Below are 26,756 nucleotides of genomic sequence, written 5' to 3'. Positions count from 1 at the left end.
AAGAATAGGGACAGCCGTGAAGTGAACAATCTTCTGAAACAAAAAGATACAAATATGTTTGATTTCACGTGCGCTTATTTGGTGGGGGGTTCTAAAGGCAGGCCGCGTGTTATTCAAGACCACTGACAGATTCTAGATACATTATAGAGGATGCCTCGTCACGCCTTGTTTATTCTGATTGACAGGGTTCAGGCACATAATAAAAGCTCTGACACAATTGACATTATTTAAGCCCAGACTTAAAACCTGTTTTCAGTATATTACTTATAATCTCGGCTGTAAATACTCTCGTGTAAATTATCTGTACATAGCGCTTTGAGCATGCCCCAGGATGTGGAATAGGCGCACTATAAATATGTATATATTATTATTATATTATGCCTGATACCCAGCGTTCACACACACTTGCACCTGAAACCAAGGTGCTCACTACCCTAATATTTTGTTCTAGATTTTTTCTCCACGTTTACACTTGGTTGGAAAAATACCCATGAAGGTCTGGATTAGAATATTGAACTTCAATAACCCATGCTTGTCGTAAGAGGCCACTAACGGGATTGGGTGGTCAGGCTCGCTGTCTTGGTTGACACATGTCATCGGTTCCCAACTGTTGATCCTCATGCTGTTGATCACTGGATTGTCTGGTCCAGACTCGATTATTTATAGCTAAGATACATAGCGTTCACTAACATGAACGCTCATATTAGTGAACGGCTATGCATCTTAATTAGCTAGATTATTTACAGACCGCCGCGATATAGCTCTACTATTGCTGAGTGCTGCGTAAATCTAAACTCACTCACTCACTCACTCAGTTGGTTCGTAAACTACTTCCATCATTTGCTAGACTATGCAAAGGGAAATAACTCGTGCCTTGCATACCTCTATCTCTCTAACGAAAGAGTCTCCATCTAACCTTGGATCGGATCGTAAGATCGGGACCGGCTACGATCGGCCTAAGATCGGTTAGTGGAACGGGTGTAACTTTTAGCTAAGACGATTGTAAAATTGGGGTAACTTTCTAAGATTGATCTTAGTAAAGATCGGTTAGTGGAACGGCACCCAGCACGTGATGATTCCACCAATACATGAAAAGTAAAATTACAAAAGCATTTTTAATGCACATATAAGGTAGCTTACATACATGAGAGAACCTACAATATAGTACAGTCGAGCACCGTTGTGTCGAACTCTGATAACTCGATATCTCGGTTGTCTCGATATAACGTCTCGGTCTCGGCAAAATCCTTCATTATTTATCATTATTCAAGCTCTTTTAACTCGATACCTTTCATGGGCAAGTATCCCTCTGAACTGAGGTTGTTTCGACACGTTTACACACGGTGCGTCATGAATCAAAGAGATGCGGTAGTGTAAACTATTTAGGGCTAATTGAGTTGAAGGTGCATTGTCACTTGTTTGTTGTTTAATAAGGATTAGTTAAGAAGGATTTAATTAGGAAGTACTCACTGTTACGGCTAAACACTACTGATAACGGATTATAGTTTCGAATCAAGACATACTGAGAAGCGTTTTGTTTTCTTTCATAGTGATGTGATGATATGCCCAGATCGGATGTCTCGAAGTTCGGATAACTCGACATTTGTTCTTGGGCCCATGAATATCGAGACAACGGTGCATGACTGTATATACATGATAAACATTAGCTCGTTAAAGAATATGATTTACCGTGATTTATTTGAGAATAACCAATATTTCTAGAAGTTGGTAGTATAGAGATAACAAAACTTTTGGTTTGGTATAGATTCTTATACAGTTGGATGCTTGACAATGGTATTAGAATGTTATCCATTCCCCTGATGGGGGACATCAGAAATGGGCTTCACACATTGTACCCATGTGGAGAATCTCAGGTTTCAACATTCAAGGCCTCGGTAAAACATTCCAAAAGTTGTATGGCAGACATAAGGCGGACATTTCAAAATGTTATGTGCAATGCAATTCCTTAGTTTGACTTGTACCACACGTTCTCAAATGTTTTCAGATGAACAATTGAATGATCGTACTTACAGACCGTACTAATCATATTGTCAGAACTGTACAATCTACTCAGCTTTTAGATTTTTTATGGATATGGAAAGGGTTCTATTGTCTATCCCCATAACATCTGTCGCTTTTTGTTGTTGTTGTTGTTGTTGTTGTTGTTGTTGTTGTTGTTGTTGTTGTTGGCAGGGAATACTAAAATGAAGCATAACGTTTCACACCAACTTGGATTCGAACCACTAATTTGCAGATCCAAGGTGAGCTACAGCACAAACCTTGCGGAGACACCGACGACTGGGCCACGTGTCTGTTCACTAAATTATTGATAAGACGTTATGATGCATTTAATGTACTTTATTCATTCATCATTGCGAATCCATGATTCTACAGCAATCGAGTGCCAACTTGCCAATTTGCCAACTTACAATAGGTGCCAACTTGTTCCTGTACACATCGTTGTACACAAGGACATAGATAGATGGTGACAGCGAATTCGTTAGCGGACGATATTACTAGACTAAGTGTGTATTAAGTAGCTGTGATATAATATGTAGGTTCTCGGCTCATCATTACAGTTCAAAATGAAATGTCATTTTTCTTGTCTACAGTTCATTTTACAAATAACACAAACTCTCACTTCTCTTTTCTTGAATCAGTTCTGTTACGATGGAAACAGCATCTAAACACAACTCAAAACGCATGATTCTTTGAATATACTGACGCTTTTACGTATAAATACTCATAAAATCAATTTAACACACACCAGTTATTGTGCAAATGTGTTAAAATGAAACAGCGGTTTCAATTTTGGTTCACCAATGTAGTTTTGATTTCAGTTCCAACAAATAGTTCAGAAGCAACTGTACTTTCATGGAATTTACACCAATTCCAAAATGAGCCCCATCCATGCTCATCACACCGGAAGTTAGATTATATGTGTCGAATATGGGTATATGATATTTCCCTAACGCCGCAGACATGCGTTTGTTAAAGGCTGCTACATGGCTGTTTTCTTGTTTTGGCATCTTTGGAGATTTCATGATACCAAATTTGTGAGTGGCAAACCAAATCAGCTTGGGCCATGAAGCTTTCCTCTTTCTGATCATATCTATAACGGGATATATATATTCATTAAACACTAAGTCAAAGTTAAAATGATCGTGGATTCCAATGCCAACTAGAATCACTGTGTTTTTTCGATGAAGAAACGAACGAAACTTCTCATGGAACTGTTTCGCCTCTGAGGCACGAGGTATTACAGATACTTCCACATTCAACGTACCATTACAGAGGGTTGCTGTTCTGATAAGCTTTGATTGACATGCTTTGCCCGAGAATGTGTACATTCCGTCGCAAGAGATATCTGAAACAGAATCAGAACAATATTGTTTCACGTGACTCACTTGGCATATATAAAACCCCTCCGTGGTGAAGTGGTTAGAGCGTCCGACCGGAGAGCGGAAGGTCGCGGGTTCGATCCCCGACCGCGTCATACCAAAAGACGTAAAAATATGGTACTTGTTGGTCCCTGCCTGGCGATCGGCATTAATGGGTACAACAAGGATTGGTCGGCTCGGAGTCAGTATAATGTGTCTGAGTGGGGTATTCATGCTTCACTGCAGCATGGTATCTCAGTGGGCTAGCACTATAAATCCAGCTTCAGTCTGGGCTAGTACAAGCAGCCGCACATACACATACACACGCATGCACGTCATCATATGAGCGAAATATTCTCAAGCACGACCGTAAACCCAATCACCTCACTCACCTCACCTCACCTCACCTCACCTCACCCTCAATTAGCATATGCTGATAGGTCATGTTGGGCGTCTTATAAAAACTTACTGTACGTTTTGTTTTATACCTCTTTTTCCTATCATAATACGGCGGGTAACATCAAGAAAAGGTTTATATATTGTATTGTGTGTCCACATTGACAATAAACTCGGATTTTTGACATGAGTAGCCAACGCTTTTATTACCTTTTATCATATCATGTTGTTGTTTGTTATTTAACACTGCACTATTCAAGCTTTGTGGCGGCGGTGTGGAAATAATCTGGACTAGACAGTCCAATGATCAATAGTATGAGCATCGGTAACTGGGATACGATGATATGTGTCAACCAAGTCAGCAAGCCTGACCACACGGTCCCGTTAGTCGCCTCTTACGACAAGTACAGGTTGCTGAACACCAATTCTAACCTGATATATCGTCTCAGAAAAGAAAACCTGATGTCTTCCCATGCGCCTGACCATTCTAAAAGCCTGCATTCACAGGACAGGGTACTGCATGTGTACTGCCAATCACCATAACACATGACGAAATGTTTTGGTACAACGACAGTCCTTAAAGAGAACATTGTTTCCTTAGGAAGGGGTACTTGACGTATGTGTTTAACAAAAAGAAAATCATAATATGGATTACAGTATGATTAGCATGGATGGGTACCTACAGTGACTGAGCATAAAACTATACACAAAACTAATATAAACGGTGCTATAACCGGACCTGTGAGTCGAACACAAAAAAACACAGCTTGACAGCATTACAGTTGGAACAACGCCGATTCCTCTTGCCAACTCAGCCAAAAACCTTGGAGTCAATTTGTCTCCCAACTAACTATGGAGGCCCACGTCAGCAATATCTCCAGAACTTGCTTTTTCATCCTAAGGAACATCAGTTGTATCAGAAAACACCTTACCACCAGTGCTACTATAACACTCACTATCTCTCTCGTCATCTCACGTCTCGATAACTGTAAATGCCTCTTGATTAATGCTTTCAAATTTCTGATCAACAGACTTCAGTATGTTCAAAACATTGCCGCACGAATTGCATCTCTAGGTCCGAGGCAGGCACACATCACTCCACTACTGAAATCTCTTCATTGGGTTCCAGTTCACTTCCATATCAAGTTCAAGCTCCTGTACCTTCACCTTCCAGTGTATCTCCGGACCAGCTCCAGTCTCCACAACCTTCTTCAGATATACCAGCCTGCTCGAACTCTCAGATCCCAGACTAAGTCTCTCCTTGTTGTCCCCAATACAAACACTGTCCGCTACAGTCACAGATCATTTGCATATGCTGCAGTATATGGAATAATCTGCCCAGAGTGGAATAATTTGCCCCAAGAACTCAAAGACTCTCACACTTTGTCATCTTTCAAATCCCTACTAAAAACATTCCTCTTCCGTCAAGCTTTCCCTAACTTTTAATATTAAAACCATATTGTGCGCTTTGAACATCCTTATGTTTGGAAATAGCGCCATATAAATGCACTATAATAATGGCATGGAACTTTCAAAGGGATGCAGGTTATGATATCAAAGACCCTCATTTGATGGGTGTTGAAGGATCGGGGATTGGTTGGAAGTGGACTGTATCCATTTAAAAGTCTTGAAGATAAATAATAATACTTCAGGCTGTTGTAAGAAATAGATCTCGTTTTTCTGTGGTGAAAATATAATTATCTAAACGCACAGGCAAAATTAGACATTACATCAAACATCTGGTTTTACAGTGGCACAAAATCCCAATCCCCTTACAATGCATTGGTGAAACTAATGACCATGGCAGAGTTCAGATGGACAAACATCCTAAACAAGGAAATTGACCAGCTTCTCCAGGCTAGGTGAGGAACAAAATGGGGTTTCACGCCGTACTTAGGAATATTTCGCTCATATGACGACGTGCATGTGTGTGTATGTGTGGCTGCTTGTACTAGCCCAGACTGAAGCTGGTTTTGTAGTGCCAGCTCACTGAGATGCCGCAGTTTAGCATGAATACCCCACTCATACACATTATACTGACTCTGGGCCGACCAATCCTTGTTGTACCCATTAATGCTGAGCACCAGGCAGGGACCAACGTGTACCATATTTTAACGTCTTTTGGTATGACGCAGTCGGAGATCGAACCCGCAACCTTCCGCTCTCCGTGCTGACACTCTAACCACTACACCAAGGAGACGGCTTCTCCAGACGAAGGGTCGAAATTATTCACAACATGTTGTAAATGTCTTAAAAGTTGGCATTTAGTGAAACATTTACAATCAGTATGGTACACATATACATACCTCCTGGTTTACCAGCTCTGAAGACCCTTTTACTGTCATAGTTGTTCAGCAGTAGCAGGAGAGCTGTGTACAGGTGGCGCATGAATGAATTCCCAATAACAGCTATTTTCAGACCCTGTAGAAGATCACACGCCTGCTGAGCCGTGAAGTTCTTCACCTGACATCGGGAATCTTCAGGCTCCCATGTTGAATACTCTGCATGAATCTCGTTCCGAAGGTCGTAACAGTTCGGACATTTACAGTCATTCGGGCTCTTGTTTCTACACCTATTGACATAGCAACATGGCGTCGCACCTTCTGGGTTACACAGTGCACGAATGTAGTAAACATTTTCATAGGCCACGTTTCCACATTTTCCGTCGCGTCTCTGCATTGGCTTTGGCACGCGATATCTGACTGACTTCAGAAATGTGTCAATGTTTACTCTTTCTTGTGCAGTCAGAGTTCGCTTCCTCCATCTTCCTCTCATCATACCTGTATTTACATCCGGGCATCCAGGGCTCTCAGCTGACTCGCTAAAGTCTACTTGTTTTTTTGCTGGTACAATGAAATCATTCGTGTCCAATTGAGAATAATAGTTTGAAGCCACGTATTCCACTACAGTCCAGACCATGAGTGTTGAGACTATAGCAATGCTATACCCTTTGTTTTTTTCCATGATTCTGCTGAAATAACAAACAAATATACATGTAGTACACTTCAGAAGTTTTCAGTGCAAAGTGTGTAAGTTGCTTTTGGTTCTACCTGTCAGTTAGTCTTTGCCCTTTTCTGTAAGCACCTGGTGTCATCATTTGGGTGTATTTGCCACCATATAACTGTCACCAATGTTTGGCCTTTACTGTAGCGATATGTGTCCTTTAACTTTTTCAACATTTGTGCTCTTCATCAATATCTCTATCTCTTGACTTTCTCAAGGCCAAAGTCACACTGAAACAAGTCCCTCATGACATGATTTGTAGATAGATTCATTCTAGAAGTACAGCTACCTAAGAAAGTTGTAAATTTATAAATGAGTAAAAACAAATTTAGATACCATATTTACCTGTTTGCAAAGGACAGTAAAATAACTAGAATTTCAGAGTTATATATGTAAAACTAGTATGAAAATCTAAAAAATCTTAACTATGAAAGACAAGACCATATATATATATATGGGTCAGTTGCCGAAGTCCAATGAGTAGACCGCCAATAACTGAAGGTAGATCACCATACTAGGGATCATGGGGACTTACAGTACATTTGCTTCCTGCATAGACCCTAGCTGGATTTACACCATCCCTTCAACTGTTAGCAGTTAGGCAAATCTAGCCATACATGCAAAGAACACATATTCTACGATTAAAAATGTGGTAAGTTTAAATTTCTATTTACAAACTATTTATCAGATTTTATCGAATAATTCTAATTTCTTTTACAAATTCAATAATTAAAATATTAATTAACATTATAAAGATCCTTCGCTGTTTTGACATTGAAATATTTTTCCCTTGTGATGGAAAAATCAATACAGTCAGGCAGGACATGCTTGGTCGTGATTCTTTCATCACAAGGGATACACAAAGGAGGATCCTCACCTTTTAATAGGGATTCATGACTATATATACAAGCTGCGGTATGGCCAATACGACATCGTCGCATGATGACCTCTTCAAATTTGTTGAGTGCTGCTTCAGTAGCAAGATCGGCCATTGTGTTACCAGAGATTCCAACAGGGCTGGGTAACCAACAGAGGACGAGGTCACATTGGCCAGTAGCAAGATCATTATATAACTTAATAATTTCTATTAAAAGTGGGAGTTTACAACATAATATTATGTTTTTAATCGCCTGAAGGCAAGAAAAAGAGTCAGAAAAGATTGTATATTGTTTATCTATAGGGTGTCTTTGAATATATTTAAGAGCCGTTAATATGGTGTTTGCTTCTGCTGTACAAATAGAACTGTTATCCGGTATCCTAGAAGATATTCTTCTGGATCCAGTGACAGTGGCACAAGCAGCTGCGACACCATCCTTGAACACATATGTAATTAAGGATTTGTATGTATTATATTTACTTTTTTAATTGATTATATTCTTGTTTATATTGTAATTCAATAGTTTCTGATTTTTTAGACTTAGTCAGTGTTAGTTTATCTTGTGGTCTCACTAATTGCCAAAGAGGAGAAGTGAGAAGACGGGAAGGTGATATATTTTCCAGTTCAATGCCGGCAGCAGAAATGAATGGTTTAATTCTTAGCGCAAGAGGCTAAACAAGAGAAGGCGTTTTGTTGTACAAAGTTAAATGCAGGGTAAGAATCGTTAGAATATAGTTTTGTAATATATTGTAAATATAAATTTATACGTCGTTGGGTAAGAGAAGGCTCATCTTCCTCGACGTAGAGACTATCAACAGGTGAAGTTCTAAAAGACCGAAGACAAAGTCTTAGACCATAGTGGTGGACAGATTCAAGAATTTTAAAGCAGGCTCCACCATATACGATGGAGCTTTAATCAAGCTTCGAACGGACCAATGAACGATATAGGTGTAGGAGGGTAGCTTGATCCCCTCCCCACTTAGAATTTGAAACGACTTTCAACAAGTCAAGTGCCTTCAGGCATTTATTTTTTAGATATTTGATATGCGGAACAAAAGTTAAATGGGAGTCGAAAAGTAGGCCCTAGAACTTGGCCTACTTGACAACTTTGATGGGAGTGTGATTTAGAAATAGTTCTGGGTTCTTATGCGTCATATATTTTCTACAGAAGTGTATACAAGTAGAAAATGGATACCATTTTTTATTAGTGTGTGATTATTATAATGACTTAAGCATTAGATATAGTGCAGAAAAGTTTTACAAGTATCCATCTTTACAGAAGTTCAAAATGTTAATGTCATTATGTCAAGTTATTAGAAATACTGCTATGTATATTTACTAGCAAATGTAAAACGTTCCGCACCCTCATGATTGTACCCTGGTTATCTGTTGTACATCCCCCAAGATAAAGCCTGTAACGATTGTTGTAATAATGGGCCTATGGCCTACATTACAGTTACAGTAAGACAAAAAGACATTGTGATAGTTTTTACTTAGAAAATGTAAAGCCATTTTCAAGACACCATTTATGTATTTTGTTTAAAACACAACTGCAGTTTCCGTTCAATAGTATGGATATGTTTACCGCGACAAGAAATATTAAAATCATCCACCAAAAGTGATAAATCGATTGAATTATTTAAAACCTTTGATAAACTGTTGATCGTGACACTAAACGGTGTGACAAACACAATACAATGAAACTCGTGAATATTATTGGTATCTTATTCACTCGTTTTATAAATATGGTATTACACGGGACATAGTTTAGTATTCTCTATATTCACTCCTTCACTAAACGGCGTAAACTTTACTCACTAGGCGTCTTTAAACCGTACCCCCTCAATTACACTCCAATGTCGCCCTGACGACGACCTTCGCAACACGGGTATATCATATATCAGACGGTGAGACAATGCTATAGCCACCACGCTACCCAACTGCCCTCAAAACCTACGAACTCAACACCTACTTGCTCTGTCAGACCTCTCTACAAGCAGTGCGTGTGTCGTTCGACATAGCGTCTAGACACGGGGAAAATAGCAGTATTAAAGGATATTTAATGTTTTCGTGTTATTGGCCGTTTCCAACACTCGAAGTCTTTTCAATTCACCATTGAAAGGTCCTAGCAAGTGTCTCTATTGTGTGTGGTTTAAAAGCGGTTTTTGAGAACAGACCAAGTAGGTGTCCTCCCATTTGTGAGAACTCCCAGTTGTGAGACACATTAATTAATGGTTCAGTGCACATAGGTGGTGTTTCCACATCCCTACAATGAAAGTGGGATCAGCCCAGCCCAGTACCCACAGGAGGCATAGTTCATTGATGAGTTGATTAATGAAATAGATTATCAAAGATTATATTTACACAGAAGAAATAGTTCATTGAATATTATATTTATTCAGAAGAATGTGTTATGATAACACATTTTTATTGACTATTATGAAGTTTGAAAGTCATTTTGGTTTAAACATATTTTATTATTTATGAAAATGAATTGGGATTGGTGAAGTATTACTGCTTATGTTAACACCGCTCCCATGCAACATAAAGTATGAAATGGAAGATGTGACGTCATCGATATTGACTATTGCATAATATATATTTTAAGTACATATAAATATATACAGATTACATCAAATGCAACTATTCTCTAAGTAGTCATAATTAGAGACTTACCGTTGTGTGTGTCTAACAAGCTATTGTAGGAATATAAATCAATCAGGAGAAGGTTGTTGAGTTAATTTCAGTATTTCCCTGTGAAAATTTGAAGGTTGTGTCTTGATGAACTAATCGTGGACGGATTCAACTATTTTCTGGTTTACACAAGGAGTAAATTCTTTGTTTCCGTTAAAAAAATTATCCACAAGAGCAACATGGACTGTCTATTAAATGTCTGTTATACTTATCGGCGTTTGGGTAGCTAGATTCGAGCCTGAGGCGGCAGTGAACGATTTGACAAAAACAAGAGCCATAATTAAGATCAACATAAATCTTGTTCTCGGTTTTTGTAATTAGGTTTTAAAATTATTTGAGACTGCATGACTCAAATGGTAGGAACACGTCACAATTTAATTCTGGACTCACAAAAGTCCAGAAACTCTCCGCACTGTGGGCACTTTCTGACAAGGGATTTGACCAAATTAAACATGCAGTTGTTATGAATATATGCCAAGGATGAAAAAATGAAAAAGATTTTTTTCGAAAACTTTCAATTTAAACTCGCTCGCCCATGGGCAGGCCCATGGGCGATGGGTGGCCCATGGGCGTGAATGTTTAATTTCGACCAGAATTCATGTTTTCGAGGTTGTAAATGAATGAGTGTATGTTTGTAAGCATCATGACACAAATTTCAACTCATTTTGACTTAATTCGACTAATTTAGACCGATATTAAAAAATCTCGCCCATGGGCGAAAAACATTTTGGCCCATGGGCGAGAATATTTACTTTTACTCAAAATATATGTTTTCCATGTTTTGGAGGTTGTAAATGAATGAGTGTATGTTTATAAGTATCATGAAACAAAATTCAACTCACATTGACTTAATTCGACTAACTTAGAGCGATATTAAAAATCTCGCCCATGGGCGAAAGATAGGTTGGCCCATGGGCGAGAATATTTACTTTTACTCAAAATACATGATTTTCCATGTTTTGGAGGTTGTAAATGAATGAGTGTATGTTTATAAGTATCATGACACAAAATTCAACTCACATTGACTTAATTCGACTAATTTAGAGCGATATTAAAAATCTCGCCCATGGGCGAAAAACATTTTGGCCCATGGACGAGAATATCATTGACTTTTACTCAAAATATATGTTTTTCCATGTTTTGGAGGTTGTAAATGAATGAGTGTATGTTTATAAGTATCATTGAAACAAAATTCAACTCACATTGACTTAATTCGACTTAAGAGCGATATTAAAAATTAGCATTTTGGCCCATGGACGAGAATAACCTACATTTTGGCCCATGGACCTTTTACTCAAAATATATGTTTTCGGTGGTTTATCCCTATTATTATAAACATATTAATTATTACTTTAGCTCCCACCTACCCTGTCGGTGTTAGCCACAGCCAGAAGCCGACGTTAAACTCATAATCATCATCATATGTAGTCACTAGGCACTTAAAACATTAGAAGTAATGCCATGAAATGTGGCTCGTCAATGGTATGCGTGTACGAACAGATAATATCAAAACATACACGTCAGAACAGTCAAAATTAAGAAATTGTTGAATATGAAATATTACTGTTAATTTGTAATTCTTGTAACATAAACAGTGTTGTGAGAGCTTAAAAATGTAACTGCATTGAAATATGTCTTGTCAATCCTATTGACATTTGCCAATAACCACTTCCAAATAAAATAAATAGTCCATGCTGCTTCAGAACAAATAAAGGTCAATTAGGGAGCCCCAACTGGGTAATTAAGGAGAGAAGTCAATACACTGTCACTTCCTGCCCAGGACGTCACACGTCACCACTCGGGAGCGAAGGGCCTTGTCAAACCTCCTCACAAAGGAAAAAAAAGCATCAAAACTGTGTTTTTATTCTACGTGACACTCGGTATGTCGTCAAAGTATTCATTGTTGAATAACTTCTATCGTGGGCAACCCCACACTTGCGAGGTGTACCTACCCAGGTTCGCACGTTTCGTTTTAATATTTTGTGATCAATTATTTTGTAATTCCCGTCTGCCCGTCACGGCTATTCTTCGCCCGAGGTTTAAGGGAGTGAGTCTATTATAATAATTGTATTTTTATTGTGTCGTTTAACGAGCTGGACATGGAGTGCTGTTATCATGAATGTTATCATATATTAGTGGGATGCATTGATAGTAATGAAAACTTATAAGAAGATAGTGTACCTCAACATACAAACCTATCCCGATAGCTCTCATCGTCACTCTCATGTCAATCCATTGTGACTGTTGCAGTCCTCCTGTACATCCTGTATATATAAGCAAGTTGGGTTTTTAATTTAGGATTTATTATTGCTAAACACACATTTAACCGAGATGAAGAAGGGTGTCTCAAATTCCACGTATGCTTTTGCTCTCATAAGTTAGACATCCCATTTACCAGACACGCCAATTATCAGACAACTTTGGATCAATCAGGCGTGACTGTGATTACAAACCTGGTTTTTCCCAGTGGCGTAATAGACCTGTCCCATAGACTAACGAGATGTTTTCATATTAGTGGTTAGTGGTATATTTTAACACTAATTATGAGTTTGTTACTTTTGTGCAGAAATACTTTGATCAGAATACTAATGTTTATTGACTTCGGCTTCTCACAGTTTGTGTTCATAATGTTCACTTTGATCAAAACAGGATTATAGATTTCCCCTGTAACTAATTGAGTTACTCCCAGCGGTACAATGGTGGATACGACGGGCTGTTGGGCTTCCTCTGCTCCCCCCTATGAATAACTGACAAGAAACTTGAAACCAAGATGGAGTAAACAGTTAAAACATAAACTCAATGAAGCTGCAGGTTTGCACCTTAACAATTAAAAAAATCAAAACAACACAAATATTTAATAAGAATAAATAACCATCACTAAGCTATCGATAGTCACACATTCTATTTATGGATCGATAATTTTTCATTTCCACCATCGATTAATTGCTTTCGGAATAATTGCAATTCATCGATAGTTTTATGCATCATTACAGCCCTATTAATTATATGGCTTAATATATTCTTAAGCACATAACTTTGGATCAATCCATTACCCAATAAAGGTAACAGTGCAGTGTACCTGCGTGCAACCAACCATAACTTATGTTGATTTGACGTGTCTTGGACGTCTATCTGATCGGAGGACACCAGAGAGTAAGTTGCATGCAATATTTTTAATATTGCCCTTGTGGATTGCCATTATGATTTGCACACATTATGTTTTGCAGACAGTGTACATCACTATCTATGTAATTGTATTATTGTTATGGAGCGGCATTGACACGCATGTTTATGTTTGTTTGCCAATCCCGTCATGATTACTTGAAGAAAACATGTTTAAACTATACATTGAACTATCCATAGTATTAATATGTAGTCTTTACATTAGGCAATGAGGAATACACAATATATTCAAGACTGAGTCTGATTTTACCTTTCTAAAAATTGTCAATATTTTTGCAACAGCCGAAAAGATTTACCTTGACCTCGTTATGTACAGGTCCGTGAATGTGGTGTCTCGGTATTTTAGAAACTATGTCGTTAAGACAGTTGAGAGTGTTGATCTGTATGCAGGGGGTTTTGTACAAAATATATGTCAGCCCGACGGTGAGTGTTCGCGATATACGAAATGTTAATGACAAATTATTAGTTTTCGTTTGAACTATCAACTTGTTTAAAAGTCTCGACAAGTTTAGCTTACCTGGATAATCAAGTCTAGCTTAGATCCAATGAGAGCGACTGGGAGGCTGTGTCTTCCGCCAATTCGCTTGAGGGACGAGGGTCGTGTGCAAAATATTGAGCATTGTCAGGGGATGACCTAAAAGTCGGGCCAAGAAAAGTCGGGCCGGGCCGGGCCACCGGGTAATACTAAAAATGGTTTGCAGAATATTAAAACGAAACCTGCACATTTGGGTCGATACACTTCCTGCCTTCACAAATGCATAGTTTGAAAATGTATAGTTAATGGTGAAAAAACCCACACAACAACAATGACTACATACCGAGATTCCCGTAGAAAAGACACCGTCTTGTTGTTATGTGTTTTCCTTGATATGTCTATGGGGGTTAGGTCTACTAATGCCTACAGTGAATAATGCCTACAGGGAATAATAGCTACAACGTTTGCAGTGACAGCGATACGCTTACCTGCACACAAGTAGATTGTTCCACTTAGTGTGCACTATTGCCTACAAAGGGATTAGGGGAGGCCAGCAAGGAGAGTAAAGAGTAAGATCAAGAGTATTAAATCGTTAGCTAGCTTATGTTTTGATAATTCCATACGCATTTAGTTCTCACACGAGAAGGAAATTGAAGAGTAAAGTAATTAATAGAGAGATTATTAAAGGGAGAAGGAAATGTATTGCTTTAAAATGCTTGTGATACAAATCTTCATTGCAAATCATGGCAAATCCCAAGAAAGTCGAATACTTCACATCACAGAAAGGAGGACAGCAGAATTCATCACTGCAGCAATACTCATGCAAAATCCAACAGCCAAAAAATTACACAACATTGCACGCAGAAACAAAATATACCACAAGAGTCTAGCCAGTCTCATCATAGCAGTTAAATCCCTTTCATAAACAACCCACCACTAAGCTACCCTAGCACTTAAAACCCTCCATTCAAAATTTCTGCCCCATCCATGGCTTATTATAATATCTTAGTCCAAATTACCGCAGCCATGGCTCTGATACAATGGAATTGCAACGGCCTCCGAGCAAACGGGCATGAGCTTAAGGCACTCATCGCCCAAAACAAAATCTCGCCCCAAATAATCTTCTTACAAGAGACAAAACTTTCACCAAAATTCGCCTTCAAAATCCCAGGCTACTATTATATCAGGAAAGATAGACCCCGGCCAATAAATTTCCCAGGTCCGCCAGCTGGGGGACTGGGAATATTCATTTCAAACAAACTCAATTATTCAGAAATTGACATTCCAACCTCTAACTTAGAAGTCCTGGCTATCAAAACTACAATAAATAATAAATTATTAACATTCATAAACATCTACAGAAGACCCTCTATTAAACTTATACCCCAAGATTTAGACAATATCGCAAAATTCTTAACGCCCAACACCTTTATCCTCGGGGACCTAAACTCTCACCATCCATTATGGGGCACAAAACCCTATACTGACAATAACGGCATTCTTCTATCTAACTGGCTAGACGACCACAACCTCATCACACTTAACGATAATCAACCCACCAGATACCCTCTTTCCCACGCCCAATCTCCAACTGCAATAGACCTTACAATCACCACCCCTACATACTCAAAAGCTTGCCTATGGGAGGTACATGCAGACACCTGGGGCAGTGACCACTGCCCCATCAAAACCACCATATCTACACTACTTACACCAGAGTCACAAACAAACCTCCATACTACCCCCACTTCTAGCGCCGAAATCAAATACAATGTACACAAAGCAGACTGGATTAAATTCACCAAACTCTGCAATCAAATCGACCCATCCAACATTATAAACACCGACACAGAAACCTTTAATTCACAGCTTACCAACACCATCATCGATATAACAAATACATGCATACCCACTTTTCGGACCACTCAAGCACAAAAAACAGTCCCATGGTGGAGCCAAGACATAATTAATGCCAGAAAGGCAAGAAAAAAGGCCCTCAATAAATCAAAGAGGGACCGTTCAAAACTACATTTAGCTAAAAAACTCAGAAATAACACAAAACAACTAATCCGGGCAGCAAAAAAGGAACATTGGAGAAAATTTTGCTCGACCCTGAGGCTAAATCAACATAACTCTAGAAAAATGTGGAAAAAATTTAAAGCCATACAGGGAAATTCCAAATCTATAATTCAACCTAACCTTCCGAACCTCCCCACAAATAAAGATAAAGCTAATGCTGTTGCTGCCCACTTCTCGGACACTAGTAGCTCCACCAACTACACAGCAAACTTTCAAAATACCATTAAAAATCACCCACCCTACTCACCTGAACCACCCCACTCACATCTACCTATAAACAAAAACATAAACATTCACGAACTTAAGGCAGCTTTAAAACATAAAAAAAACAGCCTCAGCCCCTGGTCCAGATAACATTACATACACCATACTCAACAAACTTCCACCAAACATCCTAAACTTAACACTCACTCTATTCAACCATATCTGGACCACAGGAAACATACCATCTTCATGGAAAACAGCCAAGGTGGTGCAAATCCTAAAGCCAGGGAAACCCATTAACTCCCCAGATTCATTTCGACCCATTTCCCTTACCTCACATTTATGTAAAACACTAGAGTCTATAGTAAACAATAGACTAAAACACCAAATTCAAACCCATAACCTAATTAAGCAGGACCAGAGTGGCTTCACTCCAAATAGGCAAACTTTGGATCACATTTTACATTTGGAACAAGATATAAAGGTAGCCCAAGCACAAAAACAACACACGCTGGCCATTTTTATAGACTTCAGCAAAGCTTTCGACATGATCTGGCACAACGGCCTAATCCAAAAACTACAAGAAAAAGACATACACGGGCGGATTCTAAATTTCATTCAAGCATTTCTTAATAACAGACAAATAATAGTCAAATCTCACAACACTGTCTCGGACCCCTTTCCACTAGAAAATGGAACCCCCCAAGGGAGCATAATCTCCCCAACACTATTCAATTTTATGATTAATGACATTTTTCCGGACAAGTGGCCAGAAATTTCTACTGCAAAATTTGCTGATGACATCTCATTTTGGACATCATCTACCTCAGGAAACCAAGCCACAATCAAAACTCAAAGAATGCTAAACCACATCCAAAACTGGGCCCAAAAATGGGGGTTCCACATTAACGTTAAAAAACCCGTGGGCATCCTATTCAAAAAACAAAGAATGCAAAATTATACACCCAAACTTCATCTCAACAACCAAGAAATCAAGTTCGAAAAAGAGGCAAAATTCCTAGGTGTAACTTTCGACCAACACATGACATGGACACCCCACATTAATAACCTGGTCAATTCATGCCAAAAGATCTAAATCTCATGCGAGCCATCAGCGGCACAAACTGGGAGCCGACAAACAAACACTTATTAGTATATACAAAACTCTGATACAGTCTAGACTGGACTATGCTGCTCCGGTCCTCCACTCTATCTCCCCAACCAACCTCCAAAACTCAATTCAATACAGTATAAAGCCCTTAAACAAGCCCTAGGCACTAGGACTGGTACCTCCCACAACACTCTCCTCCTACTCACAGGCATCCCTTCAATCAAAACACGAATAAATCAAACTGCACTTCAATTACTGGGCTGGGGCCCAACACAACCCAATCTACAAACTTATCACAACTAAATACACAAACATTAAAAATCCACTATCAAAAAATTTAAAACAACCCAAACAAAGCCCCCTACTCACTCACCTCAACAGTCTGCTTCACTCACACCACCTAAACACCATCCAACACACACCTCCCATAACAAGCTACATTCATGACAAACCCCCACCCCCTACAGATACCACCCTAGTAGAAACACTCCAAAATCTCCCTAAATCCACAGACACTCAAACCAAAACAAACCTCATCCAAACCCACATCAACCTAAATTATCCCAACCATACCCAGATATATACAGACGCCTCAATCGGCACAAACAAACGCATAGGCATAGGCATCCATGTAAACCAAACACCCCCACTAACAACAAACCTCCACTATACAAACCACACAAACATTAACACAGCAGAACTCACAGCAATTCTAACAGCGCTTCACCTCATCCCCACTATGCCCCACACCAACATCTTATTACTTACAGACTCTCTCAGCGCCGTCAAACAACTTCAACACAAGCACTCAAAAGCACGTAACGACTTAATACACAACATAATTATACAAACCGAGTCACTCCAACAACTAAATAAAAACATAACACTAATGTGGATTCCAGCTCATACACACAACCAAGGAAATAACACAGCAGACATAGCAGCCAAACTAGCCACCACACAAAACTCCCCACCCATTCAATTTCACACATCCAAAACCGAAATAAAACAACTCATCAAACACCACATAATCAACCAAAACTACCAACACAACCTTAACACAAATAAATCCACCTGGGTCAAAGCAATCATAACTAAACCTATCACCAAAACACTCACCTACTCAAGCAACAAACACATGGACACACTCATCACAAGATTAATCACTGGCATCACAAACCTAAACCATCCATTATTCAAACAAAACAGACACCCAGATGGATTATGTACTCATTGCAATCAACCTGAAACCATTGAACACATATTCACACACTGCCACCTCCAACAAACAAACATCACACAACTACACACCAGCATTCCAAGTAAATATCACAACAACATACAGCTACTTTTAAATCCTTTTAACCCGTCAAATATATTTCATGCCATAGCCACCTTTATCCAAAACTCAAATTTAATAAATAAAATTTAGAACCTCCCAAACAATCCTCATCATACTACCTCTCAATAGCCTATATATTTAGACCAGGCACCCAAATTTCACTTCTCTATACTTAAACTCTATCACCAACATAAGCCTGCTCATTTAGACCTGGGAAACCAAATCATCTATTTACAGTTGTCTTATTTCTGCTAAAAGGTCCGCGCCTCTCCCAGCCAATCAGCAACCACTAATACGTAAACAAACCTAGCTCCAGCCCTCGTGTACAAAGGTCACGACCCTCAATCCAAGCCAGCTCGCCAACAGACCCATTACCACCCACACGGCCTTTGCCTTATCGTCTCCTCACCCCCCACCCCCACCCCCACCCGTTACAACCCTTTTTCTTTCTTTACTAGGTCCCATTTTATTAAAATAAGTACAGCCTAACTGTACCACCATAACATATCCCCAACATGCTATACACTTATTTTATACTCACCTCCCCCCACCCCCAACCCTCACCCCTCACCCCTCACCCATTTTAACTATCCTATATTTATTCCAACTCCTCTTATTATTAACAACTGCTTTATTTTTCTCTCTCTCTTTATAATTTCGGCTTTTTATTTTATTTATATTATATTTTTAACTACTTTTATTCTAAAATTACCTAAGTTTAATCTCCCATAATTTACATTTTTTTGGGTATGGTGGTTTATCCCTATTACTACATTATTAATTAATTTATATATCAACCCCACCTACCCCGTCGGCGACATTGGCCACGCTAAAAGCCGACGTAAAACCTCAAATTTCGTTCGTTGGCAAATCCCAAGAAAGTCGAATACTTCACATCACAGAAAGGAGGACAGCAGGTACTCTTGGAGGGATACCGCTACAGACTCAACAACAGGCGACAGACGTGTGTACACTGGAAGTGTGTTCAAGGTGGCTGCTTTGGCAAGTGTACGACAGTCGGACAGTTTGTTCGGAATCAGACCCCACACAACCACCCACAAGAAGACCAGGTAGCCCTGAAGATTGCCAGTTCCCTGAGGCAGCGGGCACAGACTGAGACGAAGCCAGTTCAGGTGATCTACGATGAGGAGATTTCCCGACTTGACCGAGGTGAAGCAGCAACAGTCAAGTCGTTCCATTCTATGAAGAGTGGACTCTACAAGCAGAGACGGAAGATGATGCCGCCACTTCCCCAGACGCTCAGCGAGGTGAATCTACCCGACTTCTTCAAGGAGACTACAGATGGACTGCCCTTCCTCTGCATTGATGACGGTGATGATGACAAGATTCTCTGCTTCGCCACAAGTGACCGCCTGACCCTCCTGCAAGAAGTGGACACCCTCTACATGGACGGCACCTTCTACTCCTGTCCTCCTCTCTGGGATCAGCTGTACGTCATCCATGGCCTAGTCGGAGGGAAGATGACCCAGTTGGTCTTCTTTCTACTGCCGAATCGTCAACGCCGCACCTATGAACGCCTGCTACGTCTCCTGAACGACAAGATCCAGCAGACAACGGGATCGCCCCTTCAACCTGATGTCATCCAGACGGATTTCGAAATCGCTGCCATCAACGCTGTTGAGACCGTCTTCCCCAACTGCGACGTCCGTGGATGCTATTTCCACTACAGCCAGGCTCTCTGGAGGAAAGTACAGAACCTCGGCTTCAGCGAAGCCTACCAGCAGGATCTTGAGGTCCACAGATGGGTCCGACGAGCAGCAGCACTCCCCCTCCTCCCAGTGGCCATGGTACAAAATGCCTGGATAGAGGTCATGGACGACGCCCCTGCCATTGGACAGAAGGATGAGTTCCAGGACTACATCACCAGCACCTGGGTAGACGACCATGCACGGTTCCGAGCCGGACTATGGAATCACCACGACACCAGCGGCCCAAGGACGAACAATCATCTCGAGGGTTGGCATTCGCATCTCAACAAGACCGTCCAGAGAGCCCACCCGAACATTTTCGCTCTTGTGAAGGTTCTGCAGAAGCTGGAGAAAGCGGAGAGAAATAAGCTGGTGCAGATGGCTCATGGCGCCCGTCCCCCACCCCGCAAGAGGACGTACACAGAAATTGACCAGAGACTCACTCGTCTGAAGGCCCAGCTGACATCTGGTATCAAGACACCCTGGAATTCCTGACTGCTGCAGGATATTTGATCAAGCTAGCTTGAAAACCAAATGACTATGTTGATGAATGTGTGAAACTGTGTGTATACATGTAAATTACTTTTGGTTACCACAATGACTTTATTAATGAATGTGGTAGTTGACTGTGTGAAAGATGTATATATGTATATATAATCATGAATCAAATTAAGTTTTAATTACATTTTAATCCAAATAAATGATTATGTTTATTTATGTAAATTTATTTATCTCAAAACAAACTACTATGTGAAAGATATGAATAAAGTTTAAGAAAATTAAGAAAAATATGACAACAATGTGAAAGATATGTATATGAATGTACATATGTATATGAATGACCAAATAAAATGTCTCTCAACATAGAAAGTTACTGTTTTCTATATACTGTAGGCATTAGTGCACTTTGAAATAGGACCATGCCACTTTATTGAAAGGTTGAAGGCAGGTGCAATCAGCAGCAGTGGTGCGTAAAGTTGTTTATTTAACACTGTAGGCATTAGTAGACTCCACTGTCTATGGGGGAAGGTTGCTTACTTCTCTTAGCGTGTGACATCCGGGGGTCCTGGGCAGGAAGTGACAGTGTTTTGACTGCTTTTCTTTCCTTAATTAAGATATTGGGGTTCCCTAATTAACCTTTATCGTCTCAGGCTGAATCAGCACAGGATGTTTATGTTAAAAAGACGTGGATATCGGCGAGTGTCAATGGGCAAATATGACATGATTATGTATATTAAAAGAAGTATTTGAAATCACAAACACAAAAATTCTTATGTGTTTTCATTGTAAACAATACCGGCGTGTATGCATATGCTTATTTTTACTAATACACATGAAACACAATGGTATTATATCTACCTAAATACCACTTCATAAAGTAAAGTAAAAGTGAAGCCCCTTTCTCTCTCTCCATTCCCAACGATTTAGGAAAATAAAGTCCTCGGCAAACAAAATCCGCAATCAAAAGTGTTTAGTCGCTGTTCGGCCCGACTTCGTCCGAGCTGTCAAAAACAACCTACACCTCACACATGTATCTTGAAATGTGTTAATATCTATAGATTAGTATTATATCTACCTACATATCACTTCACAGAGTCTCAAAGCGTAGTATTTGAAGCAAAAACGTTGCTGAAAGTGAAGCTCTCTTTTCTACATATTCTCAACAAAGACACAGTATCACAAGCGTTCGGTCCGGCTTGGCCCGGGATCTCAAAAACAACTTAAACCCCACACATATGTCCTGATTTGTGTTTAATTCCATAGATTAGTATTATATCTACCTAAATATCAATGTGTGATGTTACAAAATGCCACATGTAAAGAAAACTGCTCCGTTAAAGTGAAGCCCTTTTCCTCTCTCCATTCACAACATAGCCTCAATCAAAAGTGTTTAGTCTCTGTTCAGCCCGACTTCGTCCGTGCTGTCAAAAACAACCTAAACCTCACACATGTAACTTGAAATGTGTTAATATCCATAGATTAGTATTATATCTACGTACATATTACCTCAAAGAGTCTCAAAGCGTAGTATTTGAAGCAAAAACGTTGCTCAAAGTGAAGCCCTATTTTCTATACATTCTCAATAAAGACATTGTATCACAGGCGTTCGGTCCGGCTTGGCCCGGGGGCTCAAACGCACCTTATACCTCACAGATGTATCTTGAAATGAGACTAAACAGAGACTAAACACTTTTGATTGAGGCTATGTTGAAAAATGAGAGACAAGGGCTTCACTCTAACGGAGCAGTTATCTTTACATGTTGCATTTTATAACATTACAAAGCGATATTTAGGTAGATATAATACCAGTCTATGGAATTAAACACAATTCAAGATACGTGTGTTACGTTTAAGTTGCTTTTGACGGCTCGAGCCAAGCCGGGCGGAAAATTGTGGCCGAGATAATGTTGAGAGTGTGGGGGAGAGATCGTATCATTTAAATGTGGGCATGCTTTTAACACGATGAATAGTGAATTTATGGGGTGGTATGTAATTGGATATAGATGTAAAAACATTTTCGGGCCAACGGAAATGTGTATGGGAATTGGCTGAAATATTTATACGTTTTAAATCCCGTTTCGTTTAACGATTCCACTTTTAGACGTAACCTCGGTCAGCCAGTTCACAGGCCTCTCGTCTTCCTGGATTTTAGCCGATTTACTCGTAATAAAGTTATTATGGTACGCGTTTGTGGCTTCCGATTGATCATTATTATCATGAGTGTATGTTGCATTGATTAATTGTAGGCATGGTTGTCGTTAATGGGTTTATTAGCAAATAATAGATTTGGCCCGCCTTGGCCCGGCCCGGTCCGAATTTTAGGCCACCCCCATTGTCAGCGTGTGAAGTGGTGACGTAGACCAAAGCAGCAACCTGCTATCATATCTTTAGGGAGTCTTCCTCGCTACACTGCACATTCAAGTACCTCCCTCCATTGTACACCCGTTCACGCTTCATCGCTTTCCATACAAATTGGGAGGTAACTGGTATTGTTGTCATGATTTCGTACTTTTTCCTCTACTAGGGCCAACACCTTCTACTGTGACTGCACCTTCGGAATAAGCCCTAGTATTTACTACTGTACACGATCCATGTCATGGTCAACAACAAGATGTTTCATCTGATTTATGGACTGCTTCCAGACACGAAACAGGCCACCTACCATAGATTGTATACTTTACAAAATAAGTACTATATATTACGTTACTCTATGGGAAAATAAAAGTTTTAACTTTGTGTCACAGGTTTATACTGATAAGGTGCCCTAGTAATCCCTCTGTGTTGCTATTTGACATGCCTGCTTGCTTCAGTAATTATGAACAATAAGAGCCTGCACTATGAGGACACCCCTAATTTTGATAGTAACAAACAAGCCCATTTAAATTGAAAAGGAGCCCCAGGGAGACCAGAGATAACCTGAGGAAATTTAGACTTGCTTTATTTAGGACTTAAAGGGCCACTGATGCACAGCGATTAAAGTTTCCAGCCAACAGTCTAATTACAAAACCTAGCTGCAAATTGGTCAGCCCCTGCTCCCTCGACCGTGACGGACTGGGCTGCTGTCCACTGTGGCAGAATTTCTTCAACCTAATCAGTGGGACATTAGGAAGGTGTCTTCTCGTTCACCCAGCAGCTTAGGTGATTAATAGTTATGCTAAAAAAGAAAAGGTGCTGGGTAAGTGAGAATGACCCCCTATGATAATAAGGGTGGATGCCCATAAGATGCCGTTATTTGAAAATATCCCCTACAGTTCTTGTCTGATTGTAATAAAGTATCCCAGGCAGTGTAGGCTTTTTTCAGATTTTCAAATGTTTGGATGGTATAGTGACTGATCCAATTTGATCCTTTTTCTGTGTTTTTACTTCGATATTTAATCATGTAAGAATATGATGTCTATTACGTATGCTTTGATATCAAAAACACACATTTGATACATTTGAATCCATAAACTAAACAACCCCACTTTGCCGTTGCTAAATAAAATCTGCTTTTAACACGATGAATAGTGAATTTATGGGGTGGTATGTAATTGGATATAGATGTAAAAACATTTTCGGGCCAACGGAAATGTGTATGGGAATTGGCTGAAATATTTATACGTTTTAAATCCCGTTTCGTTTAACGATTCCACTTTTAGACGTAACCTCGGTCAGCCAGTTCACAGGCCTCTCGTCTTCCTGGATTTTAGCCGATTTACTCGTAATAAAGTTATTATGGTACGCGTTTGTGGCTTCCGATTGATCATTATTATCATGAGTGTATGTTGCATTGATTAATTGTAGGCATGGTTGTCGTTAATGGGTTTATTAGCAAATAATAGATTTGGCCCGCCTTGGCCCGGCCAGTCCGAATTACAGGCCACCCCTTTGTCAGCGTGTGAAGTGGTGACGTAGACCAAAGCAGCAACCTGCTATCATATCTTTAGGGAGTCTTCCTCGCTACACTGCACATTCAAGTACCTCCTCCATTGTACACCCGTTCACGCTTCATCGCTTTCCATACAAATTGGGAGGTAACTGGTATTGTTGTCATGATTTCGTACTTTTTCCTCTACTAGGGCCAACACCTTCTACTGTGACTGCACCTTCGGAATAAGCCCTAGTATTTACTACTGTACACGATCCATGTCATGGTCAACAACAAGATGTTTCATCTGATTTATGGACTGCTTCCAGACACGAAACAGGCCACCTACCATAGATTGTATACTTTACAAAATAAGTACTATATATTACGTTACTCTATGGGAAAATAAAAGTTTTAACTTTGTGTCACAGGTTCATACTGATAAGGTGCCCTAGTAATCCCTCTGTGTTGCTATTTGACATGCCTGCTTGCTTCAGTAATTATGAACAATAAGAGCCTGCACTATGAGGACACCCCTAATTTTGATAGTAACAAACAAGCCCATTTAAATTGAAAAGGAGCCCCGGGGAGACCAGAGATAACCTGAGGAAATTTAGACTTGCTTTATTTAGGACTTAAAGGGCCACTGATGCACAGCGATTAAAGTTTCCAGCCAACAGTCTAATTACAAAACCTAGCTGCAAATTGGTCAGCCCCTGCTCCCTCGACCGTGACGGACTGGGCTGCTGTCCACTGTGGCAGAATTTCTTCAACCTAATCAGTGGGACATTAGGAAGGTGTCTTCTCGTTCACCCAGCAGCTTAGGTGATTAATAGTTATGCTAAAAAAGAAAAGGTGCTGGGTAAGTGAGAATGACCCCCTATGATAATAAGGGTGGATGCCCATAAGATGCCGTTATTTGAAAATATCCCCTACAGTTCTTGTCTGATTGTAATAAAGTATCCCAGGCAGTGTAGGCTTTTTTCAGATTTTCAAATGTTTGGATGGTATAGTGACTGATCCAATTTGATCCTTTTTCTGTGTTTTTACTTCGATATTTAATCATGTAAGAATATGATGTCTATTACGTATGCTTTGATATCAAAAACACACATTTGATACATTTGAATCCATAAACTAAACAACCCCACTTTGCCGTTGCTAAATAAAATCTGAAAATTGCAGTTTTTAAGGGCATTTGTTGGCATTTTGTAACATCACACATTGATATTTAGGTAGATATAATACCAATCTATGGATTCAAACACAAATCAGAATACATGTCTGGGGTTTAAGGTGTTTTTGAGAGCCCGGGCCAAGGCGTACCGAACGCTTGTGACACTGTTTGTTGAGAATATGTAGAAAAGATAGCTTCACTTTCAGCAAGGTGTTTGCTTCAAATACTACGCTTTGAGACTCTGTGAAGTGATATGTAGGTAGATATATCACTAATCTATGGATATAAATTCATTTCAAGGTACATATGTGAGGTATAAGGTGCGTTTGAGAGCCCGGGCCAAGTCGGGCTGAACAGAGACTAAACACTTTTGATTGAGGCTATGTTGAGAATGGAGAGATAAAGGGCTAACTTTAACGAACCAGTTATCTTTACATGTTGTATTTGATAACATTACAAAGTGATATTTAGGTAGATATAATACAAGTCTATGGATTTAAACACATTTCAAGATACATCTGTGAGGTATAAGGTGCGTTTGAGCGCCCGGGCCAAGCCGGACCGACAGCTTGTGGTTCTGTGTCTTTGTTGAGAATGTGTAGAAAAGATAGTTTCACTTTCAGCAAGGTGTTTGCTTCAAATACTACGCTTTGAGACTCTGTGAAGTGATATGTAGGTAGATATAATACTAATCTATGGATTTAAACACATTTCAAGATACATGTGTGAGGTTTAAGTTGTTTTTGACAGCACGGGCCAAGTCGGGCTGAACAGAGAC

The 26,756-nt window shown here is 39.7% G+C and overlaps 1 protein-coding gene and 2 long non-coding RNA genes across 6 annotated transcripts; 2 read left to right on the top strand and 1 right to left on the bottom strand.

Annotated features, from left to right (window-relative positions):
* Window positions 1-2,343: 2,343 nt before the first annotated feature.
* LOC124282728 lies at window positions 2,344-14,153 on the bottom strand. 4 transcript variants are annotated; one of them, XM_046718750.1, is made up of 4 exons: window positions 14,051-14,153; window positions 6,083-6,747; window positions 3,287-3,367; window positions 2,344-3,112 (listed from the first exon to the last, which is right to left on the bottom strand). In XM_046718750.1, exons 2-4 carry the CDS (start codon window positions 6,738-6,740, stop codon window positions 2,817-2,819), a joined length of 1,035 nt encoding a protein of 344 aa, XP_046574706.1. In that variant the 5' UTR covers window positions 6,741-6,747; window positions 14,051-14,153; the 3' UTR covers window positions 2,344-2,816. The 4 variants fall into 4 exon arrangements, with proteins under 4 accessions (XP_046574706.1, XP_046574703.1, XP_046574705.1 ...); XM_046718747.1 differs by having other exon boundaries at window positions 2,344-3,367; XM_046718749.1 differs by having other exon boundaries at window positions 2,344-3,367; window positions 6,083-6,744.
* A 9,870-nt stretch (window positions 14,154-24,023) lies between these two features.
* LOC124282702 lies at window positions 24,024-24,241 on the top strand. Its single transcript, XR_006900225.1, has 2 exons — window positions 24,024-24,064; window positions 24,161-24,241. It is a non-coding gene; the product is annotated as an uncharacterized LOC124282702 (long non-coding RNA).
* Window positions 24,242-25,557: 1,316 nt separating this feature from the next.
* On the top strand, window positions 25,558-25,775 carry LOC124282703. Its single transcript, XR_006900226.1, has 2 exons — window positions 25,558-25,598; window positions 25,695-25,775. It is a non-coding gene; the product is annotated as an uncharacterized LOC124282703 (long non-coding RNA).
* Window positions 25,776-26,756: the final 981 nt, after the last annotated feature.

Source organism: Haliotis rubra, unplaced genomic scaffold (assembly GCF_003918875.1).
Source record: "Haliotis rubra isolate DU_JTF1 unplaced genomic scaffold, ASM391887v1 Scf301, whole genome shotgun sequence".
NCBI classification, from domain to species: domain Eukaryota; kingdom Metazoa; phylum Mollusca; class Gastropoda; order Lepetellida; family Haliotidae; genus Haliotis; species Haliotis rubra.
This window is presented reverse-complemented; position numbering and strand designations above follow the sequence as displayed.